A 24,229-nucleotide genomic window follows, 5' to 3' on the forward strand; every position below is an offset into this window, starting at 1 on the left:
ACCACGAGATGCATTTTCAAAAACAATGTGAGCGGCCTCTAAAGACACCTGCTGTCATTGTGATAATATTCTTATTGCATTTCAGTGTCAGGGGTCAAATGGGACTCCGTCTGTCAGGGCGCAGCAACAAGTCTGTGATCTGCGAGCTGTGGAGGAGAAGTTTAAACAGGGCAGTTACACATCAATAGTGAGTCGTTTTTTTATTTGTCTTCTTTTGATCGTTTCATAAATTCCTTCCCCGGTTAACCTGATGTGTTTGGAAATGTTAGAATCTGATTTGTTAATTTTCTAGGTCTTATTTGTACAGAAAATTGATACACTGTGCGGGGGAAAAAAATACTATGTCTGTTTCCAGACCCAATTCGTTTTTGGTCTAAAAGTCTCAGTCTGTGCATTCATCTATCCGTTTGACCATCTGCGTTTTGATTCATACATTTATCTTTTAGTCACATGTTTATATAGTCTATTTCAAAAGACACTCCAGTGTCAGATTAAAGGGTCTTTTTGCTCTCTGTATGGTATTTGGAAGATGTAAGAGTGGTAGTAGTCAGAAATTAACTCATCATGGTTCTTTTGCAGATTTATGAGGAAATATTTTGCTACATATCGGTCCCTCCGTTTGCTCTACTGTTTACTTTTCCTCACACTCGTCAGCCTGCTCTCCACCTTTTGCTGCTTTCCTTCTTTTTATTCCCAATTTTTTGGTTATATGATTAACTGCTGACCACTTGAGGCATATATGCAGTAAATTCATGCTGAGCTGTTTTTGTTAACTGATTAGAAACCTATTAAAGTTCAGTCAGAGTGCTCAAAATGTCCTGTATTTTTGCTCACTCAGAAAGCCTTTCATCTGGATATTACATCTGTGATGAAAAGGTGGATGACAGAAGAGGAACTCCTTCCTGAGGATCAGAGGCCAACAAATCAATCCAAAGCACGCTACGTTCAAGTGAGTTTATCACTTTAAGTATTTCTTGTGTTTGATCTCCATGTATCAGTGTTAGTTTTGGCTTGTTTGCAGGAGTGTTTCTTTGAAATCAAACAGTGAAACGTTTAAAGTTGAATTGTTTTTCTGGCAGGTTATGAAACAGGTTTTCAGCAGATTTTCCGGGAGCCACCTAAAGAAGTGGAGCTCATGGTCTGAACAGATGCCAAGGTGAGCACATTCAGCTAATCTTTACTCCTTCCTCACCTCTTTAGCAGATCCAATAAGGTTTAAAAAAATAAAACAAACAGTCTTAAATTCTTGTAGTAGATGTGTCACTCTATTTGAAGAGCTTTTTCCTCACCAGCTGCAAACTAATTGGTAGGAGGCTTTTGCACAGCGGAACAGATACATTTCCACTAACAGCCATGAATACAGAGCTGTTTCAGTCTCCTAAAGGGATATGTGAATTGGTTTGAAACTGAATGAGCATCATGCTCCAAGCCGGGCTGTATGTTTTAAAAATTCTCGCTCTCTTAGTTTCACTCTTGACATAAATGAATTCTTTTAACTATAAGCCCAGATGTTTCTTTTTAAACCCGCTTGGATTTCCCGTGTCCCGGATGACTGATAACCTTGACTAACTTATCCTTAAGCAGCTACTTTAATAGCCTCTCTACCTTGTGATTCTTAGTGGCATGCTCCCTGAGGCTGTCCTTCCTCCTTCGATGGAGCACAGCTATGCTCAGTGGATGGAGAGAGAATTCCACAGCAGGGGACCAAAGGACCTGAAAACTCAGACCAGCTCCAAGCCATCTTCTATACCTGTACTGGAGGCTCGAGCTACAATCAGTGTCTCAGATTGTTCGCAAGGTAAGGAAACATTTCACTCTGTCAAACAAGGTATTTTCGTTGTTTTTTTTTTCTCTCTAGTTTACCTTGTTAATCTGGTTCCTGCAGACACTGCTAAGATGAAAGACCTAAGGCAGTGTGCTCTGTGTCAGCAATATGGAGATGCTGCTCCTAGTGTGAGTTTATGCAAAAGTTTTATTTCTCTTCTCTCATTCCTAAAAAAATGTCCTCAGTTTTTTTTATTTATCCTAAATGAAAGTGTTTTTTTTTTTTTGTTTCTTTTATGGCTTGGTGAATTACTGTGAACACGTTTCTGTCCTGATAGGATGCAGGGCGGCTGCTGTACTTGGGGCAGAATGAGTGGGCCCATATTAACTGCTGCCTGTGGTCTGCAGAGGTTTATGAACAGAATAGCGCTCTTCTACAAGTGCACAGTGCTGTCTCAAGAGGGCGCCACTTGGTAATTATTTTCCCTCAGATTTAATTAAATAGAGTTATGCAAAGGCTTTTACACAGTTAAAGTCTGGAAATTGATTTTTCTTTAAAAAGGAAAGTGTATTAGCTAGTATTCCTTGCGTACTTAAATGTATTTCTGTCATAATCCATGGATATATAACTGTTTAATTATAACTCTTAACAATCAGAAAACTTTAATGTCGGTTTTCTATCAGAGATGGATATAGTTGGGCCTTTGCCAGGTTTTTAATGTATCTGTTTATAACTCTATCCCTCTTAGCATTGCTGTTTTATACTTTGCTTTTATTGTTTATTTTTTTGTTAAATTTAAATCAATCAAATGAAATGTTCATGCATTCAAAGTTGTTTTTTTAGTTCATAGAACAGGGTATTTCCAACACTTAAAAACTTGTAAAAACTCTTAAAGTAGGTGTACTTGCCCTTAATCTGAGTAGTAAAATAAGGTGATCTGACAATGAAATAAGTATTTTTACTCTTAAAATAGATCATTGGAAATTATTCATGACATGATGATGCAATTGTTTTTAATTATTTTAGATGTAAATTGTCTTATTCCCCTGGCAAAGTGTCTCACTTACCTATCTCTCCTATTATTCATCCATCCTGCCATTTATTTACCAAACTATAGAGCCATTTGTCCATACAGGCAGTCTGTGCTTTATGCTACTTCCATATTTTAACTGACCAGTCATTAATCTGACCTTTGGTATCCATACTTGTAAAAAAAATATGAACAAAAAATATTGCGGAACTGTAAGCAGAGCATGTACATTTAATCAAAGTTGTAACTTTTGTTCATCGTCCTTCTTAATCTAGCGCTGTGATCGATGTGGTCAGTGTGGAGCCACGGTGGGCTGCTGTCTGGCCACCTGCCTGAGTAATTACCACTTTATGTGCGCTCGTGCAGACAAGTGTGTGTTCCAGCAGGACAGGAAGGTCTACTGCCACAAACACAGGGATCTCATGAGCTCAAAGGTGAGGGGATGAGAAAATGTTTTATTACAATTTTTTTTTTTTTTTTTTTAGCTTTTTTGTTTTTCAGATTCTGTTGTCATAAAACTTTGAAATCATTGTGATTGTTTGATTCCAGATGGTTTCTGGGAAAGGTTTTGAGGTCCCTCGCCGGGTTTATGTGGACTTTGACGGGATCAACCTCAGAAGAAAATTTCTAACAGGCCTTGAGCCAGAAACCATAAACATGACAATAGGTAAGAATAAACATGTTTGTTTATTCTGTGCACGGTACCGTGAGACTTTGACTCATGAAGCACTACTGAAACATGTGCAGGGTTGTATTATGGGCTGTGTTTATTGTGTAACTTCATTTTGAGGGATCATTTGGGCTTTCTTATAATAAATCCACAGCAAACACTCTGCCTTCCTTTACTCTTCATACTCTTACAGCTAGAATTTTAACTTTTCAAAGATAGTTAGATAACAACAAAAAGTCCCGCAAATTAAGTTGTAGGTCCGTAATTCAAACTGATTGCAGTGACTCTTTGTTTGCACAAGGTATTGGGTATTCTTTATGTCTAGCCATATGGGGCTTCAACTCCTATATGTACAACAAATGGTTTAAAAAAATACTTCAATTTAACACCAGGTTCAAAGCAGTGCCTTTGCAACTTTATAATATGGCGGTATATTTTAGCAGCCCAACCATCTGCCTCTATAGAAACTGAGGACTTTTGTAGACTTAAAAAGGTGAATTTATCAGTTTCAGAATGTAGCCTTTTAATGGTAGCTGTAGTGCACAGCTTGCGTTTTCTCTCTGTAATTTGGATATTACTGTGCTAAATGTTCCCTTTTTTCCCTCCTTCATTTTTAGGCTCTCTCCAGATTCAAAAACTGGGTGTGTTGTCTGAGCTGTCTTCAAATGGGAGGATGCTTTATCCTGTTGGTTATCAGTAAGTGCGCGTTGTTCACAGAAAGTCAAGCCTGGGTATTTCTAAGGGACTTCTATATATTAGTTGTGGTGTTAGTAGACGCATTTTTCTGATGTCTTATACCCTTTTGTGCACTTTATATTTTAATAATGCATTTTCAGACAACAGCAATGTTCACTTGAAATAAACATTTTTAAAAGCAGTGTTAAAACTGGTATGTGTTACTGTTTCTAAAAAGACTGAATCCAGTTTTCCTGTGACTTTTTGAGGAGTTTACAACAGGATCATCTTGTTATGAAGTATTTTTTAAAACTAATTCTCTCCCTTTAATCTGTAGATGCTCTCGGTTGTATTGGAGTACTGTGGACCCTCGCAGGCACTGTAGGTACACCTGTAAGGTGACAGAAGTGAGCACACCTCTTCCTGGTGAAGAGCAAGATCTCAGGTCGGACAGAGAGAAGAACCACACCATAGTCCATAGTCCCAGTCGCCACAGAGGTGAGCAGGTTTCCATTATAAGTAATAAAATAACTAAAGCTAATAATAATCAATATATATATATATATATATATATAAAAGATCTGGACTAAAAAGAAAAGATTGTTACACATCATCTGGGATTGTTATCATGAAACGCTGTTGATATGTATGTATTTACCTTTTTATGAGCAGACATGGAGTCCCCAGACCGCAGCAGCCCCCCTTCCAGCCCAGTAAAGTCCACCACCCCATCTCCCAACTCGAAGACGCTCAATACATCATGCCCTAAGAGTCCTGGTTACTCACAGACCAGGAAACCAGCAGGAGGATCATCACGTCCCCTCCCTTCTCCAGGTCTGTCTCGTATTTGTTCTATTTTAGTTTATTCTATATATTCATCTGCAGATACTGTAGCTCACAGATTCTTTATCTTCATAGGAACCTTTAAATGTTTTCTTTTGTTTAGATTTTCTGCGATTTCTTTTATCTTTGATTTCAGGGTCTGCTCCTCATAAGTCTCATCACATCCTCACTCTGAGGGACCTTGATGACACCAGGCGGCCTCGCAGGCTCTCATCAAGAAGCCGCTGCAGCTCCTCGCCAACAGAAACCAACCCAGGTGGAACAATGAGCCACCGTCCTGGAGGCTGCACTGGACCTAGAGGCACTAGGTTTAGCTCCCCTCCAAGATCCACCACCTTAGGATCAGCTTCTCCTCCTCTTTCTCAACAAAACCCAACTTCTGCAGCCTGGAACTCCAGTTCGAGATCCGCTTCCAGCATTTCTGGGGGTTTATCGCCTGGAGAAGGTGGAGTCACCAACTCTCCCAGAGGGGCGCAAAACTTTAAAATCACAACGCCAGTGACTGCAGAGGTCCCACAAGACTTCCTGGCATCATCTGAGGCAGAGGATGCTGCTGTGGCCACAACGAATGGGATCTCCCTTGCCCCTGATAACCTGGAGGAGGAAGTAGCTCGGCTCATGTCTCAGGAGCTGCCGTATACCATGTTTGACGCTGACGCAGATGTGGTTTCAGTTCTGGGCACAAAGCTGGAGTTTGACGAGGCCCTTCTTGCTGAGAATGTGGATCTGGGCAATAGTCAAACGGAGGGCGGGACACAAGATGTGGAAATGCGAGAAGACAATCAAGAGAATAGCTCTGAGGATGAAGACTCAGGCCATTACTCCAAGATTTCACGTACAGTCGTGTGTAACACAGGAAGCGGCTCTGACTCCTCAAGTCAGCCTGCATCAACACAGTCGATCTCCCAGTTAGACGGTGCAGACAGCGGGTCAGAGGCAGAGGAAAGTGAGGACAAAGTTGAAACTCATGCCGTTCAGGGAACACCTACAAAACATCTAACAATTGCTCTGCGGAGGCTGGAATCCATCTTTAATCTGCCAAAGTCAAACACTGAGAACCAAACATCCAAACCGGACGATCTGGAAAGTTCTTCCTCACCTGTTTTCCTGGAGTCCAATTCAATGACGGACGACCTGTCCTTGCAGGAAGAGGAGGTCCCATTGACCTCAGAGACCCCAACATCTCAGAGAGACTTGATATTGGATCCATCATCAGGTCATTTTGTTTCAGCCAAAGATGGCAGGACAGTTAACTCAAGCCAGAGTGCAGCTCCCGACAAAGAGGACAGTTCCTCCAATGACTCCAGTGATGTGTTTAAAGACGATTTAAATGATCCAGATTTTTCCCCTGAATCTGAATCCAAAAAATCTCCTACATTGCAGAAGAAAACCATCATTGTAAAGAGGAAACTGTGTGCAACAGGCCCCTCTATGCCTCTGCTACCTAAACAGTATCTCCAGCTGAACCCAAACATCACCCTCATAGCACCTCAGCTCCGGCAGACTATCGGTATCGGCTCGGCCTCTTCTCCTTCTTTCCATGCAGTTCCACATTCAGTCTCCTCCCCGATCATCATAAATGGCTTAAACACGATACCCATTCAGCCTGCGCCTAATCCAGCCAGACCCATCGTGATCCGCTTGGACAGCTCGAGATTGGAGGCTCCCAAGCAGGCTGTGGGGAGTCAGAACCAGTCTGGGACAGTGAACCCACCCGCCCAACAGACCCCTGTCCGCCATGTCTTGCTTGTCAACCGACAGGGTCATATTCTCGTCAAAGACCCCAAGTCCAACACTTTCCAAAACCTTGATGGAAACTCACCTGCGTATAATAAAATAAACCAAATCGCTAAAATCCTCCACAGTAGAACCAGTCCAAACCAGTCTGTTCCACAAGTTGTCTTAAAGCCAACCCCCAGCTCCTCCAATTCGAAAAACATCACTCTTCTCCCCAACCACATAATGCCAGAGAAAAAAGTCATTGTCAAAGTGTTGCCAGTGAAACCGGCCGCGGCTCCAGCTCCTTCGATCCCAGTTGGCATCCAGACTTTTACACAAGCTAGTTTCACCAAGTTCGAAGACTGCACCACCCAGGCCATCCTCAATAGAGTGACAGCCACCGAAATGGAGACGCAGCGGCAGGCGCCGACTATTCTCAACAACGTTCTCAGGCAGAAGGCCAGGAAGCAACAACCAGCACCAATCCCTGACATGGAGGATTCAGATCAGTCGCCGGCGGGGCGTTCAGAGTCCCACAGTATTTTCCAGAATCAACTAGCGTCCCAGCAGGTCAGAGTGAAGAGGGCATCTTCACTTCCAGAAAGACAGTCCAAGAAGAAATCAAAGATAGACTTTTTAAAGGATCCATCTAGTGAATCAGAGGACATTAAGGAAGCAAGGTACGACATTTTAAAATGAATCAAATGCTAAGGTTGTAGTTGGAACACAAAGAATTGAAATCTCTGACTAACTTGCAATTATACTCAACTTACATAGAGCCTTTCTGCTAATATTTAGTACTTTTTAGAGACGAGTATTAAACCACCTGCAATTGTAATTCTTATGAGCTGCAGGATCAGAGCTTAATTGGACATTATTTACACAGAATGTTTGTTTACAGTCTGGATAACTTGGGTGTGAGCTATCAGAGTCGGCATCTATACCTAGCTAAAACTAAAGACTGTACATGGAGAGTCGGCTTGGGTTATTTCATCAAAATTAATTTTAATACTTGCTTATAGATTCTAGAGAGCTTATTTTAATTTAATTTCAATTAAAACACAAAAAATATCCTCAAAGATCAATTTTTTCTTATCCCGGTTTTTTAATGGAAACTGTAACCTGGCTTTTTATGGTGCTTCTAGAGAAGTAGCTTTTACCTCTGATCGACCTTAAACCAAATTTGGAACACCTATCTCTCCTACCAGCAAAAAAGACAGAAATCCCACATTATTCTGGCATTTAACAAGTGGTAGTCTGGAAGTATATAATAGGTGGCTTGTATTTTTTTTTATCAAACCAAGCGTCTCCAGAATCAACGCTTTATCAACAAAAATTTCTCTTGATCCTGACAGGGATAAAGTGAGTAATCCTGAGCGAATAAAGATCGCCGTTCCGCCACCTCCTACACATAATTTTAGGTAAGTTTGTTTTACAAACAACCTCAAAGAAAACGGGTCACAATTGAGATTCAAGAATTATTTTTACTTTAATACACAAAATACACACAAGGTTGACTTGAAAGGTTTCACGTTACTAAACAGGCTAATTTAAATGTTTTTTTTTCTGTCTCCTTCCAGGCATCCTCAGGCTGAGTGTCCGGCTCCATCACGGAGCAGCGTTCCCTCACAGTGTAAAACTCACATGTGGATCAGCTCCCGGCATGGAGAGCTCTCTGATTGGGCTCCGTATGCAGGTCTCTTAATCATCAGATCTTAATCATCCACTTGTGTTTGGTGTTTGTGTATGAAACTGATTCAGCTTTTACTCCCGGTTTTACAGGTTTTAGCTCTGAAGATGATGCCCCTGCACTAAAATACAGGAAGAAGACTTGCATGAATCAGCCTCACTTACGCTTTGAAATCACCAGTGATGACGGCTTCAGCGTTAAGGCCAACAGCATAGAAGGTTGGAGTAGCCCAGCTACTTGGATATCAATGTGGAAATAGAAGAAGAACCATTGACAATAAGTTCTTCTTTGTTTCTTCTGGTACAGTGGCGTGGCGTGCTGTGATTGACAGCGTCCTTGACGCTCGAGCTGATTTCCACCTGAAGCAGCTTCCTTTGGGTGTGATGAGTGGCCAGCGGGTCCTCGGAGTTGTCCACGACGCTGTCATCTTCCTGTTGGAGCAGCTGGAGGGCGCAGCCAGCTGCAAGCGACACCGTTTCCGCTTCCACCGCTGCGAAGACGCTGAGGAGGAGCTGCCTCTCAACCCGAGCGGCTGCGCTCGAGCTGAAGTTTACACAAGGTACAGACAGGTTGCTTTACACAAAGGCTCACCTCAAGGGTTTGCAATTAAATGGAGTTCACATGTACAAAAAATGTCTCATCAAATTAATTCACAAAATTCAATAAAGATAAATAGATTTCCTAAAACATGGAAGAATTTACTTCTCTAATAACACTGATCACATTAATATATGTTAGTCAAGAAAGAAAATATATACAGATGATAACATATCAGCTAGTTCTGAAAGTTTTTCATCCACTAATATTTTGGCCGAGTATGTCTTTCAAAGTTTTGAAAGATCTGCACTGAGCCTTTAATTTGTTTTTTGTTTTTGTGTTCTTGTTCTAAAAAGCTAACAAGCTAACTTGTGCTTCCCCTTCTGTCATATCTATGAACAGGAAAGCAACATTTGATATGTTCAACTTCCTGGCATCCCAACACAGACCGCTCCCTGAGTTAGTAGGCCCATTTGATGAAGATGATGATGAGTTCCCGCTAAAAGCCTCCAGGTTTCTTAATCTAATCTCTACTGTTTTTTTTTTTTTTTTACTGCGGCTAAAAGAAAGCAGCAGGCTCACATTGATGCTATCTCTGTTTTAATTTGCCTCCTCCAGACGAGCCACCAGCAGTGAACTACCCATGGCAATGAGGTTCAGGCACTTGGAAAAAATCTCTAAAGAAGCAGTAGGCGTCTACAGGTAACTGAAGAAAAAAACACTTTAGAGAAGATGCAATATTTTTCTTGTATTCAAACCAACTGGAGGAACATTTGTCTCGTAGATCTGCGATTCATGGCCGCGGCCTTTTCTGCAAGAGGAACATCGACGCTGGGGAGATGGTGATCGAGTATGCAGGCACAGTCATTCGGGCTGTTCTGACGGATAAACGGGAGAAATATTACGACAGTAAGGTTAGTGAGAGTTTTTCTACACAAGGGGCCCTGAAATAATCCTGTTTGGATGCAGAAGTATAAAAGTTACTCTGAAACATTTGAATGCATCCTTTGATGTGATCCCTGACCCATACAAACACGTGTTATTTTTCATTGTTACATTAATAAGCGCAATCTAAAAAAATTGCTGTTGTCAACTTAACATATTCAAAATATTGCACGATTTAACAGTTATTAGAAAACATTTAGGAGAGTTCAAGCAGCTTCTAGAAGAATGAGAGCTGCTATACTTAAAAAAAAAATATATATATATATTTTTTAAGAAATCTTTTCTCACACAGTCTGTCTGTATTTATCCTTCAGTGCTCTAAAATATCATGGTAGATGGCTGCTTTCACTTTAACAGACAGACTCCAGCAGAGAAAAGTACTAGAGACTTTCCTCTTAAACTCCTGAATAACCTTTTAGCCTTTGCTTTTCTCTCCCCATGTATCTGTGAACCCTTTCATCATTCCTACACGGTCCTGAAAATTGTGTTAATCAATTTAAATATGTGCCAGATCTGGATCGTTATGGAAAACATAAGTTTTTCTGGTTATTTCGCTGTCTAAATGAACCACTTAAAGTATAACTTACCCTGAAAAGAAGCATAACCATAGCCCAGAAGCAGTTTGGGGTTTAGCGGGGCTGTTAACGAGACGGGGTAAAGCATGGAGAGGGAACAGAGGGACGCTGGTGGTTATGCCACAGATGGATCTTCTGAGGTGGAGGATTTTTTCCCCTCATCACCAGGGGTTGAAGAAAGCTTTGTGGAGCCCAGTAGGCCGAGCCATCATTACATGATGACTCGCTATAGTAATATCTGACTGAGATGCTTCAACGACATAAGCTTGAAACTTTTATAACAGAAAAAATTCAGTTGTAACATTAAGTGATTGACTCCAATGCCACATTCACAGATTTTAAGTTTCAGGTATGTCCTGTTTAAATTTAATGTCTGAGATGGACGCTCATAAATGGGCATCAAGAGGTCCTGCAGCCCTTTTTAACCATTTGGTGTGGCACCTCTTGAAGCTTTTCAAAACTTGGATGCGACGCATCGTGATCTTTTAAGCTTTTATGCACATGCAAAACACCAGACGCTGGATTAGCAAAAACTGAACTTGTGTAGAACTTTTCTCTAGCTGCAAGACATAATCATAAAAATTAGGAGTAATACATTTATAAAGATGGATGTACAGCTCTCTCTCTCTCTCTCTCTCTGTGTAATCAGCAAAAGTTATTTAATTTCAATTGGATTATATGAAGCTTCAGCTGTATAATTTTATTTTTTTTTTTTACACTAGGGCATTGGCTGCTACATGTTCCGCATTGATGACTTTGATGTGGTCGATGCGACGATGCAAGGCAACGCAGCCCGCTTCATCAACCACTCCTGCGAGCCGAACTGCTACTCTCGCGTCATCAACGTGGACGGACGCAAACACATCGTCATCTTCGCCCTGAGGAAGATCTACCGGGGCGAAGAGCTCACCTATGACTACAAGTTCCCCATCGAGGATGACAAAAACAAGCTGCACTGCAACTGCGGCGCCAGGCGGTGCCGCCGCTACCTTAACTAGACATCCTGGTCACAACCATCGGCTTTTGAGTACAGAAAAAAGCCATCTTTTTATATGTATATATGGAAAGAGCTTGATTTAAAAACAAATCTTCTCATGACTGTCCTCAAATCCTTGGTTAGTTTCCTGAGTGCAGACGTGTGTAGCGTTCCTTTGGATTTAAAGTAGGCTTACCCTTTTCCCGCTGCACTCTCTCAAGGTGTCCTTTGTTTGTGACTTCTGCTGAATTTGAGTCTAGACAGATAATTACCAAAACACCCACGTATGGAGCTCACCAGCAGACCCCGGTGGCAGTTATTAGAGTAAAGGAGGCCCGTCGTTATGCTGCTGGAAGAGCGTGCCTGCAAATACAGGATCAAAAAGAGGGGAATGAGGAGAATTTATTCAGCACCTTACTTTGACACAACCTCCTCTGGCAGCGCGGCAGCAGCAGACTGGACACGTTTCCTTTTCCAGACAGAGTAAACAAATTACACCCATTGCACCTTGTGTATATTGTAGAGCAGCTACATTTGAACTCATCTCCGGTCAGCAGGGAATTCACTGTTTTAGATCCTGATGTTATTTATCCCCCCAAAAAGTCTGTTTTAATAGTCCTTTTCCATCTGCTGTCAGTTCCGTTTTGCCATTTTTATTTGTGATGGAAGAAAAGTTTTTATCCAGCTGATATTCTCTTCTTTATTTGTTGTTTTTTTGTGTATTGTGACTAATGAGGGATAGTTCTCTTGTTGCAGGATTTGCTTCTGCCATGCAGTCGTTTTTCTAAATCTTTTTGTATATTTGAACAATAAATGTCTATTGAAACCAATCGGAAGCAGCGTGTTTGAGCTTTTAAACAGCTGAAGGTTAAACTGAGACGAAGCTTTCCTGGTTTCTTCGTCCTCACATCTCTCAGGTTTTCCTCATCTAAGTTTTCATTTTTCATATAGTAACATTGTATTTAATTAAACACCACTTTGTTGTTAAATCTTTCTAATTCTAGAGGAATGCGTGTGAGTACTAATAAGCATAAACTACTGTACTAAACACAAGTCCACGCATTGGGAAACCACATGAAGTCACTGGCTGTATATTTTTTGTCTTCGTTTGAAATCCTAATCGAATTTCAGTTGCAAATCCATAATACAGAGGGACTGTTAATGTAAAACTTGTATAAAGAATTTCTAAACCTGTTACATATTTTTTTACTTTTTTTTTTATTTATGTTGAATAAAATTTCTCAAAGTTTCAGATGCCTCCTTTTCTTGTTCAGGAACTCTTATCGTTATTGACTTTTTGATATTGACACACTTCTCCCTCTGCTTTTTTTCTTACTGTATGTATTTTACCCTACTGTATGACCATTATTCTTTTTCACTGTGCTTCTGATGTGGATTCATTTACCAACTGAAAGGTAAACATTATTTATTAAGAAAAAATATTATCCAAACCCATGATGCTCTATATGGAAAAAGAAGATTGTGAATAAACTGATTTACAAAAAGTTTTGTGCAATCTAACCAGCCAAGCCCAGATCGGCTTACTGTTAAACCTGTGAAATGTTTAAGATAAACAGAATATATCTAACAAAATGGAAAAAGAAAATGATTAAGGTTTGAAAAAGTAAAACACGAGTCTCCAATGTGTAGAAGTCAAGAATGCTGCATCAACTCTCCAGGAGGTCACAGAAGAAGCCAGAGAAACATCTAAACATAGCAGGCCTTATGATTCCATTAACCACTAACCTTCCTTCCATCCATCCATTCATTTTTAGTCACCATTATCCCAAGCAGGGTCCCGAAGAGTGCTGGTGTCCTGCTGGGTAACACTACGACAAACTATCATTCACACACACTCACATCTAGGGAGAATTAACCTAACAGTCATGTTTTTAGACTGGGAGGAAGCTGGAGTACCCATAGAGAACTTACATATGCTCAAGGAGAACATGCAAATTCCATGCAGAGCAGCCCATAACTACTAACCTGACAGGATAAAATGCTTCATTTCACAATTTCCCCCAAAATATCTTTTGATTTAAAGACTTCCAAATGAAATGTACTTTGGATGAGACAGAAAAGCTTTTTTTTTTCAGGCTGTGTTTACTGTCAGTACTTGCTTAAAAGTTATGTAACATTTCAGAGAAAGAGTATATCTACTGAATGTTAAACACGGTGGTGGTAGTGTGATGGCCTTGGGCTGCTTTAGGACGTGGAGAGCATAATGTGAAACCATGGATTGGGTTTCTATTAGAGAATTGTGTAGAGTACCTGTGATCTAACGTAAAATACAAAATCCATATCTACAAAAGATAGAAGGAGGGTTTTGAGCTGTCCTACTGAAAGCCTGTTCTTGTTTCATGAGGCATAAAAAACTAACATTTGAACGCTTTCCTGAGTCCCTAAATTAAACTAATTCTGCAGAATTCTGAGATCGGTCCAAAACGTCCTCCACAGTGATCCACAAAATTTACGGTACTTTTTTAATTTTTATTAAAGCACTTGATTGGAGCTGTCGTTAGTTTTAGCATTAAAAATAGCATATTAACATAGATTTTAGCTGGTTTGGATAACTTCTTTCTAATCTCACCTGCTTTATATTATCAAACAAGAACCAGATTTTTTTGGTTTTATTTGATTTTGGGTAAGGGGGGAAAATTAATATCAGGTTTTTTAAATTAGAATTTTGGAGTGGAATATATTAAACACACTTTTATGTTAGATATTAAATTGAATAATGCCATAATGATGTTTGAGATTAATGTTTTACAGGTAGCTCAGATGTGATTAACTCTTCCTCAATATTCAAGAGTTTTAAAGCTGATATTATTGGTTTTTTTGTTTTTTTTTCCTCCCTCTAAATCCTGCAGTCTGGGACTCTCTTATCAGGTTTGTTGGGAATCATACAAATGTTCCTGGTGCCTTTTGCTGATATGAGAGCAGACACCTGCAGGCTGCAATCCGATAGTATATAGGACCATGATATATATATATATATATATATATATATATATATATATATATATATATATATATATATATATATATATATATATATATATATATATATACATATATATATATAAATATATAGATATAGATATATATAGATATATATATGCTTTGTTGTCCCTTAAATGTGTTGAAATATTTTATGTCTTAATGTAAATTTTCTTTGCATGATATAAAGTGAACTAAAGCAGCCTGAAGACATCAAGCTTCATTTTGGACATAAGTCAAGGTCTCTCTTTCTTTAGGCCATATGAACCATATGGACCCTTCCCAGCTCTTAGCTTGATAAGGTTCGATGTAAAGGCAGCAGAGAGGTTTATAAGGAGCCCTGCTATTGGCTAGATCCACACACAGACAAACCCAACCATGAAGATCCTCATATTCCTGTCATTTGTTGGCGCAGCATGTAAGACTGGACTATTTTATTTACAATATAACATAGTTTACAATATTACATATTTCTTGTGTAGCTCAACACATTCCCTCTTAGTGTTTCTCAGCATCTTCTCCACAGCACAGATTATATTTTCTCTTTCAGTTGTTGCAGCTGAAGATCAGAAAGTTGTCGGAGGATATGAGTGCCCCAGACACTCCGTTCCCTACCAGGTGTCTTTGAACGCTGGGTACCACTTCTGTGGGGGATCTCTCATCTCAAGCCTGTGGGTCATTTCTGCCGCTCACTGCTACAAGTCGTGAGTAAAATAAGTCATTTCTACACCTTATTTCTCCCAAATCTGACACATGTTCCAGGCTGCTTTTATCTGTGGGTCACTAGAAGCTGTTGGATCTGGTTAGTTTCTTATTATTTTTATGGAAAATCCAACATTGTGTTGAAGAGTCTGAAAAGCACAAAGTTTTGCTATAGTTTTCCAAGTCTTGAAATTAAAGGTTACTCTTAAGAGTCTCTAAACTTAAAGGATATGTCAGTCAGGTTAACACAACTTTACAAATAATTGTTTTATATTAAGTCTCTGCTACCAGCAGTCTGTCACCAACAAAATCTCAATCTAAATTTTTTATCTCAACATTTTTAAACATGACACAAGCAGGGTTTATTTCTGAGAAATCTCATCATCTCATCAGGCAGGAACTGGTTTATGTTAAAAAAAAAAGAAATATATCGAAAGTATTTTACCATTTATTTTATAATTTCCAAATGGATTTACGAAGAAAAATGCTGAACCTCACAGAAGAAATTGACCAACACTGAACTTTTCCACATTTTGTTCAATAACAATCAGGAACTTTATTTCATTAACCAAAACTAAGTATTTTCCAAACATGAAATGTAAATTATGTTATTTTTAAATAACTGAAAGTCAAAAAACTGTTTTAGTCGTATTCCTGCAACATCATTGTGATACCCATCAATAAAATATCCTGCCACCAGTTGCCTTTAGCAAAGGATAGTGAGGAGAAAATTCATCAGAGGTAACTCTGCAGGAGCTGCACAGCTCATGTGAGGAAAATCTGCTAACATGAAAATAGCTGTCCACTCCTCAAATATATCTAACATCTACAATGTGACCCCTGCTTCCTGTCAACCAGCGGCATCCAGGTGCGTCTTGGTGAGCACAACATCGCTGTAAATGAAGGCACCGAGCAGTGGATCTCCGCCTCCAAGCTGATCAAGCATCCTCAGTACAACAGATACAACCTGGACAACGACATCATGCTGATCAAGCTGAGCCGGCCCGCCACCATCAACAGCTACGTCCAGACTGTGTCCCTGCCTAGTCGCTGCCCAGTGGCTGATGAGAACTGCCTGGTGTCCGGGTGGGGCAACACCTCCCCCAGTGGAAGTAGGTGAAGGGAGAAAGGAGTAATAGTTATGATATCTAGAGCCTTAATGGAAGGTGGTCACTGACAGAATCTGCAATGCAAAGGGATTTGAAGAAAGTCACCATGTGAAAAAGGTGTAAAAACATTTTTAAAGTATCCAATCAATGATAAAACCAAAACTATATCAGTGATGCCAAAGACTCAATGAGAACTGTTGCTTTTAACACCATTGTTTTTTTTTTATCATCTAACAATTTCTGACTTCCTGTTTCCCTCTGGTATGATTGTGACATGTTACTAAAATCACTTAGCCACTCTTCAAAAATGATAATAAGGAGGGTACATACAGTTCATGTAGGGGAGGATTTGTTTGGTTGTCATAATTAAGAAAATAATCTAAAAAAAATCCCCTGTTTAAAAAAACAAACATAAATCCAGCTAATTAGAGTCTTAAATTATCATTCAGTATCATTATTTATTATTATCATGTCATTATATACTATTATCATTTTGTATGCACAGATTGCATATAGATTTTGTTGCATACAGCTTACAACAGTGTAATGATATTGCAGTTGTGGTAAGATAAACATCAATATAAAGTGCAGAAGTAATCAGAATGTAAAAAATATAGAAGAATAAGAAACCAGTTTAAAATAATGGTGCAAAAGGGCATTAATATGAAAAACGTTTAGCTCATTGCAAAATAAATATGGTGCAAAATGCAGTAGAACATTGAGTTTTGTTCTATTTAAAAAGGATTATAAAAGTTCACCAACATTGGCAGAGTCCAGTTTAGAGTTATACGGTCTGATGGCAGCAAGGAAAAAGCTGTTGTGAAACCTGCAGGGGATGCTAGGAAGCCTCTTCCCAGAGGGCAGAAGGGAGGTGGGGAGGGATGAAATGTCTGTTGTGGAGGTAATTGTGATCAGAACTCAAATTTATTTTACTTATGTAATAGACAGAGAAATCAAATGGTGACAGTTTCAACTAGCAATAATCACTAATTTACCCCTTTCATATTCTGCTAACTTTTATATACGTTTGCATATTATATTACTAGTTTTTTCCCCTGTGGCTAGGAGATGCATTTTCAGACAGAAATGTAAATAGATGTATAAATTAATACTTATCCCTCTTTTAATGCAGGCAACTACCCAGACAGACTTCAGTGTTTGAAACAGCCCATCATTGACCACCGTATCTGCAGGAATGCATACCCACACCTCTTCACTGACAACATGGTGTGCTCTGGATTCATGCATGGAGGCGCCAGCAGCTGCCAGGTGAGGAGTTAGAATCCACACCAGCTAAGTGTTGTTGAACCTAAAACATTGATTTATCTTTGCCTCATAGATCTTTGTATAATTCAATGGTTTAACGTAAAGGAAATCTTAAATATTATAATAACTGCTTAGTAAATTATGAAACAAAATCAGCAATAATTTGAGTTCATGTTAGTAAATCACAGAAAATAATCTTAATAGAAAACTAACAGTTGCCAGTAATGAATACCTTTACTCTAAGGCAATTGACAGTATTTAAAACTTCTTGTACAATAATAAAGAATGGATTAAAAAATAGCATTAATGATAACCGGAATATTTATTTGTTGTGTTAATAAGTTACACTGGTAAAAGTTTTGCTTATAACTGTAACAATCATTTACAAAATTTTCCCTGAAAACCATTTTTTTCCCCCATTTTCCATATCTTAGAATCTTAAACATACATGCTTCACATTCCTCCCTCCACTCTTATTGCATTTTTGGTCAAAATTGACTCTGTGTTGATAAGAAGAATCACACATATTTTGCTTGAATATTAATATACCCTTCAAGGCGTTTAAGCCGTTTTCCTCCCATTGATTCCCATTTAAACCGTTGCAGATTAATTGCTGTTTTTTATCTGGTTGCTCCCTTGTGTTGAAGCATCTCTAGTGATATAGTAAGATATTAGTGATATTTTCAAATTGCCTGTAAAATAAGAACACATAACTGGTGCTACTCTTATCTTATTATATATCTTTTTTTTATCTATATCTTTAAATAATATTCTAATATTTTACCCTTTCTTGTCATCATTAGTTTTTGGCCTACTTATCTGCCATTTCATCTTGTTCCAAAAATATCCTAAAATGGTAAAAATAAATAAATAAATAAACCCCAGTTTTACTTTTTCGGTATGATATTTTTTTTTTCTCTACTTGACTCATACATCTCCATACAATCAAACAGCAGTCCTGGGTTATGAGGAATGACAGAACAATGTCTTTATTGATCAGCTCCCCCCTCCGCCTGCAGGGTGACTCCGGTGGTCCGTTGGTGTGCGGCGGTCAGCTGCAGGGAGTTGTCTCCTGGGGTTATGACTGCGCCATGCAGGGACACCCCAGCGTCTACGCCCGTGTGTGCCGCTACAACAGCTGGATCAACTCCACCATGCGCAACAACTGAATTCACCTATCCATTAATGTATCAGCTGGATTTACTGCTAAATCAACAAATTAATAAAATCTGTTTTTTCAGGGAGGTCTATTGCATATGTTTTTTTGTAAGTCTCTATAATTTCTCAGTGGATAGCAACAACTTTAACATGCTCATGTTTGTCACTGGTTCACACGTTCAGTTTTACTCCACTACACATGCATGCATCTTGCTGTATTCTCTCCCTGGATGCTGTTAGGACCAGGCTGATATGGAAAGTCAAGCAAACTTCTAAATATACAGTAATAGATAACTGTGTTTCACAGGCGTAAATATGCTGTGGATGCTTTCCTCAGGCGGCGCTTTGTAAACTTCGCTGTTTCTTGTTTGCTGAGGCAACCTGGACACACAAAAGGAAACACAAAGTTGAAAGAGAAGTAATAAATATAAGCTATCACCATCTAAATAAAGGTATTGTGCAATTCCTTACAGATGCGCTGTCAGTAAATAACCATCAGCTGTGTCCAAGCGGCTCCAGGTTATATTATATATATATTTTTTGCTTTGGTTTAAAACTCTCTTTGATTGTCTGCTTGTTTTTTTTGTTTGTTTTTTTATCTTAGAGACCTTTTCTCTGTAATTTACCTGAATATCACGAATTTCATTTCTGAAAAAAATTAATTATTTGGTGGGTTTTTGTTTTTTTATAAAGTTATATTAAAGTTATGATATTTCTACGTTGAAAACCCACCTGACCAGCAATCCTGTCCAAGTCCCTCTGGCCCTGAGGAGTTAGCCGACGACCTCTGTGAGGACAAATGTTAATGATTAGACACCAATTCAGTGTTAAATACAATGTCCTGAATATATATATATATATATATATATATTTTTTTTTTTTTTTTGTGCGACATTACTATAATAATGTATAGTTTGTGTGATTGACTGACACAACATAGCAGAGCTGAACAGAAAGGAAAATGGATTTTCAATTAAAAGTGTGGTGTGCATCTGCATTTACACCTGAATGCACACCTGAACCAATACTTTGCAGACTTACCTTCTGTTGCAATTAGGGATAATTAATTAGAGATAATTAATGTTTATGAGATATGTGTCTACCTTCCAACTTTCTAGAGAAAACAATTCTTCTTTGCAAAACAGTTCAAGTTCATTTAGATTGATTTAGGACATTTATGTAAGATCCATCTTTTCAAGCCTTGCTTTAAATTCTGTATTAGATTTTGGTCTGCACTGTGGCCTGTTTAAACCCAGTTAGAAGTTTTCATTTAAGCTTTTGTCTTGTTTTAAATTGTTATTTCCAAAACATATCGACATCAAGTTCACACATTTTATTTATTTATTTTTTTTGCTGTTGAAACATTTGAACATATGAATCCCACACACTAGGAAATAGTAAACATGATAATTACCATGCTAAAGAAAAACTGAAATTATACAAAGAAAAGAAAAGAAAAACCCAGAGCAGAAATATTTCACTAGTTTTTGGTAATTTAATTTAAACTCTAATGGAGAACAGTTGAAAACGTATTGTAGAACAATAAAAAGGACTGTCTAACCCATCTGTTTTAAAACCAAGCTGATGTGAACTCCAAACATATGCTGAGCTGTTCCTAGCAGAATTTCTAATCAACTTCCCCCGAAAATTTATGGAATTATCAGTAAATCAGACCTCCAGGTTATGTTGAACATTTCAGAACACCTCTATTTTAAATTTCCTCCAAACAATAAGCCCTTTGGTCTCGATTGCAGGATTTGTATCCTGTTGAAGAGATAAATGCCTGTGCGCAAGAGAAGCACGAGCAACCATGTTTCTGTCTCTGTAACAGTCAGATTGCTGTGGAACACTAAACAGTGAGATCAGAACAATGGGATCCAAAGTTATTAGTCATACTGTTGATAGATTCTTCCACTAAAGTGAAAGATTTCTGCAGCTGCTTCAATCTTCAGGCTTATAATTTAATAATCACTGGTTTTCTGAACTTTTGCATCATGCAACCAGACTCTCTTGCATTCTTTAAAAGTTATCTTGATGACAGGATTTTGGGTTCAAATTGTTCTTTCTGGGGGACCGCCAATAGTTTGTAAGAGACTGGAGAAATACTGGTTAATATTATTTTTTTTTAAAAAGTTTACTTGCTCTCATTTCTTACCCATTTGGATCCTTCTCCACCATCTTAAGGCCGTCCAGGGCTTGAAGAACCTTCCTTGCAACGTTTCTAGAGCCCACGCTAAAGTGGGCGGGGCATACACCATTTCTCTGACGCCCGCCATAGATCTTGATCATAGCGCCCACTCCTACACCGCCTCGTAGGTAAAGGTGACGGGCTGTGGATGCTAGTGAGGAGTCAAAAAAAAAAAGAACTGGTTTTATCATATTAAACATACAATTATTCCATTCCACCTTCTGTGACATTTGCTGCAATGTACAACTTTTGATTGAGATTGTAAATCAAAAGGACATCTGAGAAGGATTGGAATATCTCTGGACATTACAGGGAGAAAGAGACAAAGATAAAGTGAAGTTCAGCACTTTATCAACATCAAATATCTTAGTTATTCCTTTATTAGAGAAATAGTTGTACAGTTAAATTAATCAGAGCTTTAATTTCTATTGTGCTTATTGCATTCAATGATTCATATTCAAAAAGATGCACATCTGAACGACGACTGATTACAAATCCTAAAATGTACATTTGAACACTTCCTGCTGTGAAGCCGTGGAGGTCCAAAAGTCTGAACATTGAAAAAATAAATGTAAAAATTATTTTTTTGTTTTTATTAAACTTCCAAACAAAGTCACAACTAACAAATAAATAGACATATTTATGGCCTACTGCTGTAGGACATGTTTTTTTTATTTGCTCTCTCAGCCAATTAAAGTTAGTGGGCGGGGCTAATACTGATGGTAATCAAGATGGCAGCTCAGTGAGCACTTTAACCAATCAGCTGGTAGGAGCATCAGTGACAGTGGTGCATGGTGCTATAAAATCTGTTTCCTATAAATGGATAGAGGTAAGACAACCGGATTTAATGTGGCTATAAAATTACTGCAGTTTGATTGATTGATTGTCGGTATTGATCTCACAGTGGAGAAATGTACTCGTTACATCAGCTCAACTAGTCAAATAGAGAAGAAGAATGTGCCAAAGGAGAAAAAGGTGCATGGGATATATACAGTATATACAGTGCATCCACATATGGCAACTTTTTTTTTTTTATGGCAGGATTATTATACAGGGTTTTTGCACAGGGTGTTTATATGGGTATTTATATAGATGGATATTTATATATATATAGTTTTTGCACTGGGTGTCAATAACTATATATATATATATAAATAAATTCTTTAAGGTTTTAGCTGTAATCACTCTCTTCACGGATACATACATATCTATATGTGTTATTATTCTTATCATTGTTTGATGGCTGCTGCTACTACTTGTTGCAAACAAGTTGCCCTTCAGGTGCCTAATAAAATCAAGTCCAAGCAACCTGCTCTGGTGTAAAACCAGTTGTCATCGCAGGGTGCCAGCTCTTTGTGTCTCGCTAACTTCCCAGTGTCAACCCACTCTGGGACCTTGAGTTTGCCAGACCTGAAAAACACACAAAATAAAAATAAGATGATTAGGTTTAACAGCAAAGAAATAAGAGAGATGAATGTCCTTAAATAAAGTAAAAAATTATAGGGGGTTTTAATGCAAACCAGATTTTTATTTTTTTTAACAATGAGTAAAACAGCTAATAATTTTATATGATCAAACCAGGTCAATTTTCACATTTCCCGAGACTTAATTGAAAGAGTGAATGACATTTTAACTTGATGGCAAAAAGATTAGGAAGAAGAGTTAACATTAATAATAACAATGGTCATTGCAATGTTCAATACAATGATGGATGGATGGATGGATGGATGGATGGATGGACGGACGGATGGATGGATGATGATGGATAACTGGATCCGTGGATAAAAAAACCAAAAAACTTTTATTCTTTTTATATTGTTTTCAACCTGAGAACACACATGTAATTAATCAGGTTGGTTAATTACATTTTAAGTTTCAATTCAAAGATCACAGATGGCCATTTAATACATTTCTTTTTATTCAATTTTCTTTCTTTATTTAAAAATGTATTTATCTAAATAATGAAATAAATTTAGCCTTATAGCAAGTGTTATCCTTTTTATTTTTGTATATATAATTTTACTTTTTGTGTGTATAGATACATACTATATTTCTGCAATTTTCCATGGAAATAACAATGACAAGAATTATAAAAGTACAAAAAATTTTAATTTGAAAAATCATAAAAAAGAATATCCCTTCATTATTAACAAGGAAACCTAAGGAAGAGGACGAAGATGAAGTTAAGTAATTTTTAAATTGTATTTCAGTATAATATGAGAAAAAAGTCAGAATTCTGACCTTAATCTCAGAATTCTGACTTTTTTTTCTTACAATTCTGACTGTAATCTCAGAATTCTGACTTTTTTTCCTTACAATTCTGACTTTAATCTCAGAATTCTGACTTTTTTTCTCATAATTCTCACTTTTTTCTCACAATTCTGAGTTTGTTCTCACAATTCTGACATTTTTGCCATATTAAACTGAAATAACATTTAAAAATCAGTTAACTTTCTTATTTTCCACTAATTTTTCCATGAACTAATCCTCTTCCATAGAAACCAATTAGCTCCTCCTCATCCTCATCAAACTGCATCAGGTACTTCAGACTGGTTGATTGACGGGCAGTGAGCGCAGAAAGTATGGCTTCACCTTCTGGTTTACTTACTTTTTGAGAAAAGCTGACAACGCCTTGACAAACTCCTGCTGGTTGACATCTTTCACCGTCACACTGGGCATCTAGAAAAACAAACAGGAGAAAATAAGCAAATAAATTCCTCTAAACATGACAGAGATGGGGCGGTTGGAATGTGGCGCGTGTCGCAGTAAGAAACGTCTCCCTCTTGCTAACGGTAGCCTAACGGTAGCCTAGCTAAATCTGATGCTTTAGGTAGCCAAGCATCGCACTATAGGACATATTTGATCTATTTTTATGTCTAGTATCACATTTTTCTGATTTACTTTAAAAGCCACAAGTTCCCCAGGCTGGACGTATCTCGGTGTAGTCGAAGCATCAAAGGGAGGATGCTGCTGCTGATGATGATGATGATGATGATGAGGGATGGAGGAAGACTGTCCGCATATGGAAAGGATGAAGCTTTACTGTTCGTCCTAACAATTCAAACCGTTTTAAAGGTCATATTTATTTATTTTTTATCCACAACATCTTATTTTATAGATGTGACGGTTTAATAATATTGTAAAAACATATTACATAAATAAAATCAAGTAATTCATATTGTATCCAGCAGGGGGTAGTGTTGTGACAGTTTTTTTCCTCCCCTCTTATTTGACTTTTTTCTAAACAGATTCAAAAGCTCTTTTAAAGACTACTGCGGTACAGACGGCAACAGAGGGGAAGTCGTCTTGGAGAAGAATGCATCAAAGGAGGGTAAGTAACTCCAATGTTTGACTTTAAAACTCGTAATTCTGTCTGGAAAT

General features: G+C 38.2%; 3 protein-coding genes across 3 annotated transcripts in view; 2 read left to right on the forward strand and 1 right to left on the reverse strand.

Moving 5' to 3' along the window:
* LOC119779627 (histone-lysine N-methyltransferase 2B-like) overlaps positions 1 to 12,677 on the forward strand; it is a 34,527-nt gene extending 21,850 nt beyond the window's left edge. The window contains exons 17-36 of the mRNA XM_038279335.1: positions 86 to 187; positions 839 to 949; positions 1,080 to 1,156; positions 1,620 to 1,798; positions 1,886 to 1,953; positions 2,103 to 2,237; positions 3,071 to 3,229; positions 3,345 to 3,462; positions 4,083 to 4,161; positions 4,478 to 4,638; positions 4,813 to 4,974; positions 5,120 to 7,382; positions 8,058 to 8,123; positions 8,283 to 8,398; positions 8,485 to 8,610; positions 8,699 to 8,951; positions 9,332 to 9,442; positions 9,548 to 9,631; positions 9,714 to 9,843; positions 11,172 to 12,677. Coding sequence (XP_038135263.1) covers positions 86 to 187; positions 839 to 949; positions 1,080 to 1,156; positions 1,620 to 1,798; positions 1,886 to 1,953; positions 2,103 to 2,237; positions 3,071 to 3,229; positions 3,345 to 3,462; positions 4,083 to 4,161; positions 4,478 to 4,638; positions 4,813 to 4,974; positions 5,120 to 7,382; positions 8,058 to 8,123; positions 8,283 to 8,398; positions 8,485 to 8,610; positions 8,699 to 8,951; positions 9,332 to 9,442; positions 9,548 to 9,631; positions 9,714 to 9,843; positions 11,172 to 11,447 — 4,776 coding nt within the window. The 3' untranslated portion in view covers positions 11,448 to 12,677. The remainder of the gene's footprint in view (positions 1 to 85; positions 188 to 838; positions 950 to 1,079; positions 1,157 to 1,619; positions 1,799 to 1,885; positions 1,954 to 2,102; positions 2,238 to 3,070; positions 3,230 to 3,344; positions 3,463 to 4,082; positions 4,162 to 4,477; positions 4,639 to 4,812; positions 4,975 to 5,119; positions 7,383 to 8,057; positions 8,124 to 8,282; positions 8,399 to 8,484; positions 8,611 to 8,698; positions 8,952 to 9,331; positions 9,443 to 9,547; positions 9,632 to 9,713; positions 9,844 to 11,171) is intronic.
* A 2,041-nt stretch (positions 12,678 to 14,718) lies between these two features.
* Positions 14,719 to 18,747, forward strand: LOC119779628 (trypsin-3-like). Its single transcript, XM_038279336.1, has 5 exons — positions 14,719 to 14,843; positions 14,976 to 15,129; positions 15,986 to 16,239; positions 17,369 to 17,505; positions 18,522 to 18,747. Exons 1-5 carry the CDS (start codon positions 14,804 to 14,806, stop codon positions 18,669 to 18,671), a joined length of 735 nt encoding a protein of 244 aa, XP_038135264.1. The 5' UTR covers positions 14,719 to 14,803; the 3' UTR covers positions 18,672 to 18,747.
* Positions 18,466 to 23,840, reverse strand: LOC119779629 (40S ribosomal protein S19). The gene is made up of 6 exons (XM_038279337.1): positions 23,750 to 23,840; positions 23,457 to 23,527; positions 22,158 to 22,258; positions 20,816 to 20,999; positions 19,393 to 19,447; positions 18,466 to 19,041 (listed from the first exon to the last, which is right to left on the reverse strand). Exons 2-6 carry the CDS (start codon positions 23,525 to 23,527, stop codon positions 18,994 to 18,996), a joined length of 459 nt encoding a protein of 152 aa, XP_038135265.1. The 5' UTR covers positions 23,750 to 23,840; the 3' UTR covers positions 18,466 to 18,993.
* Between the last annotated feature and the right edge of the window lie 389 nt (positions 23,841 to 24,229).

Source organism: Cyprinodon tularosa, unplaced genomic scaffold (assembly GCF_016077235.1).
Source record: "Cyprinodon tularosa strain WSP-4 unplaced genomic scaffold, ASM1607723v1 ctg15, whole genome shotgun sequence".
NCBI lineage: Eukaryota > Metazoa > Chordata > Actinopteri > Cyprinodontiformes > Cyprinodontidae > Cyprinodon > Cyprinodon tularosa.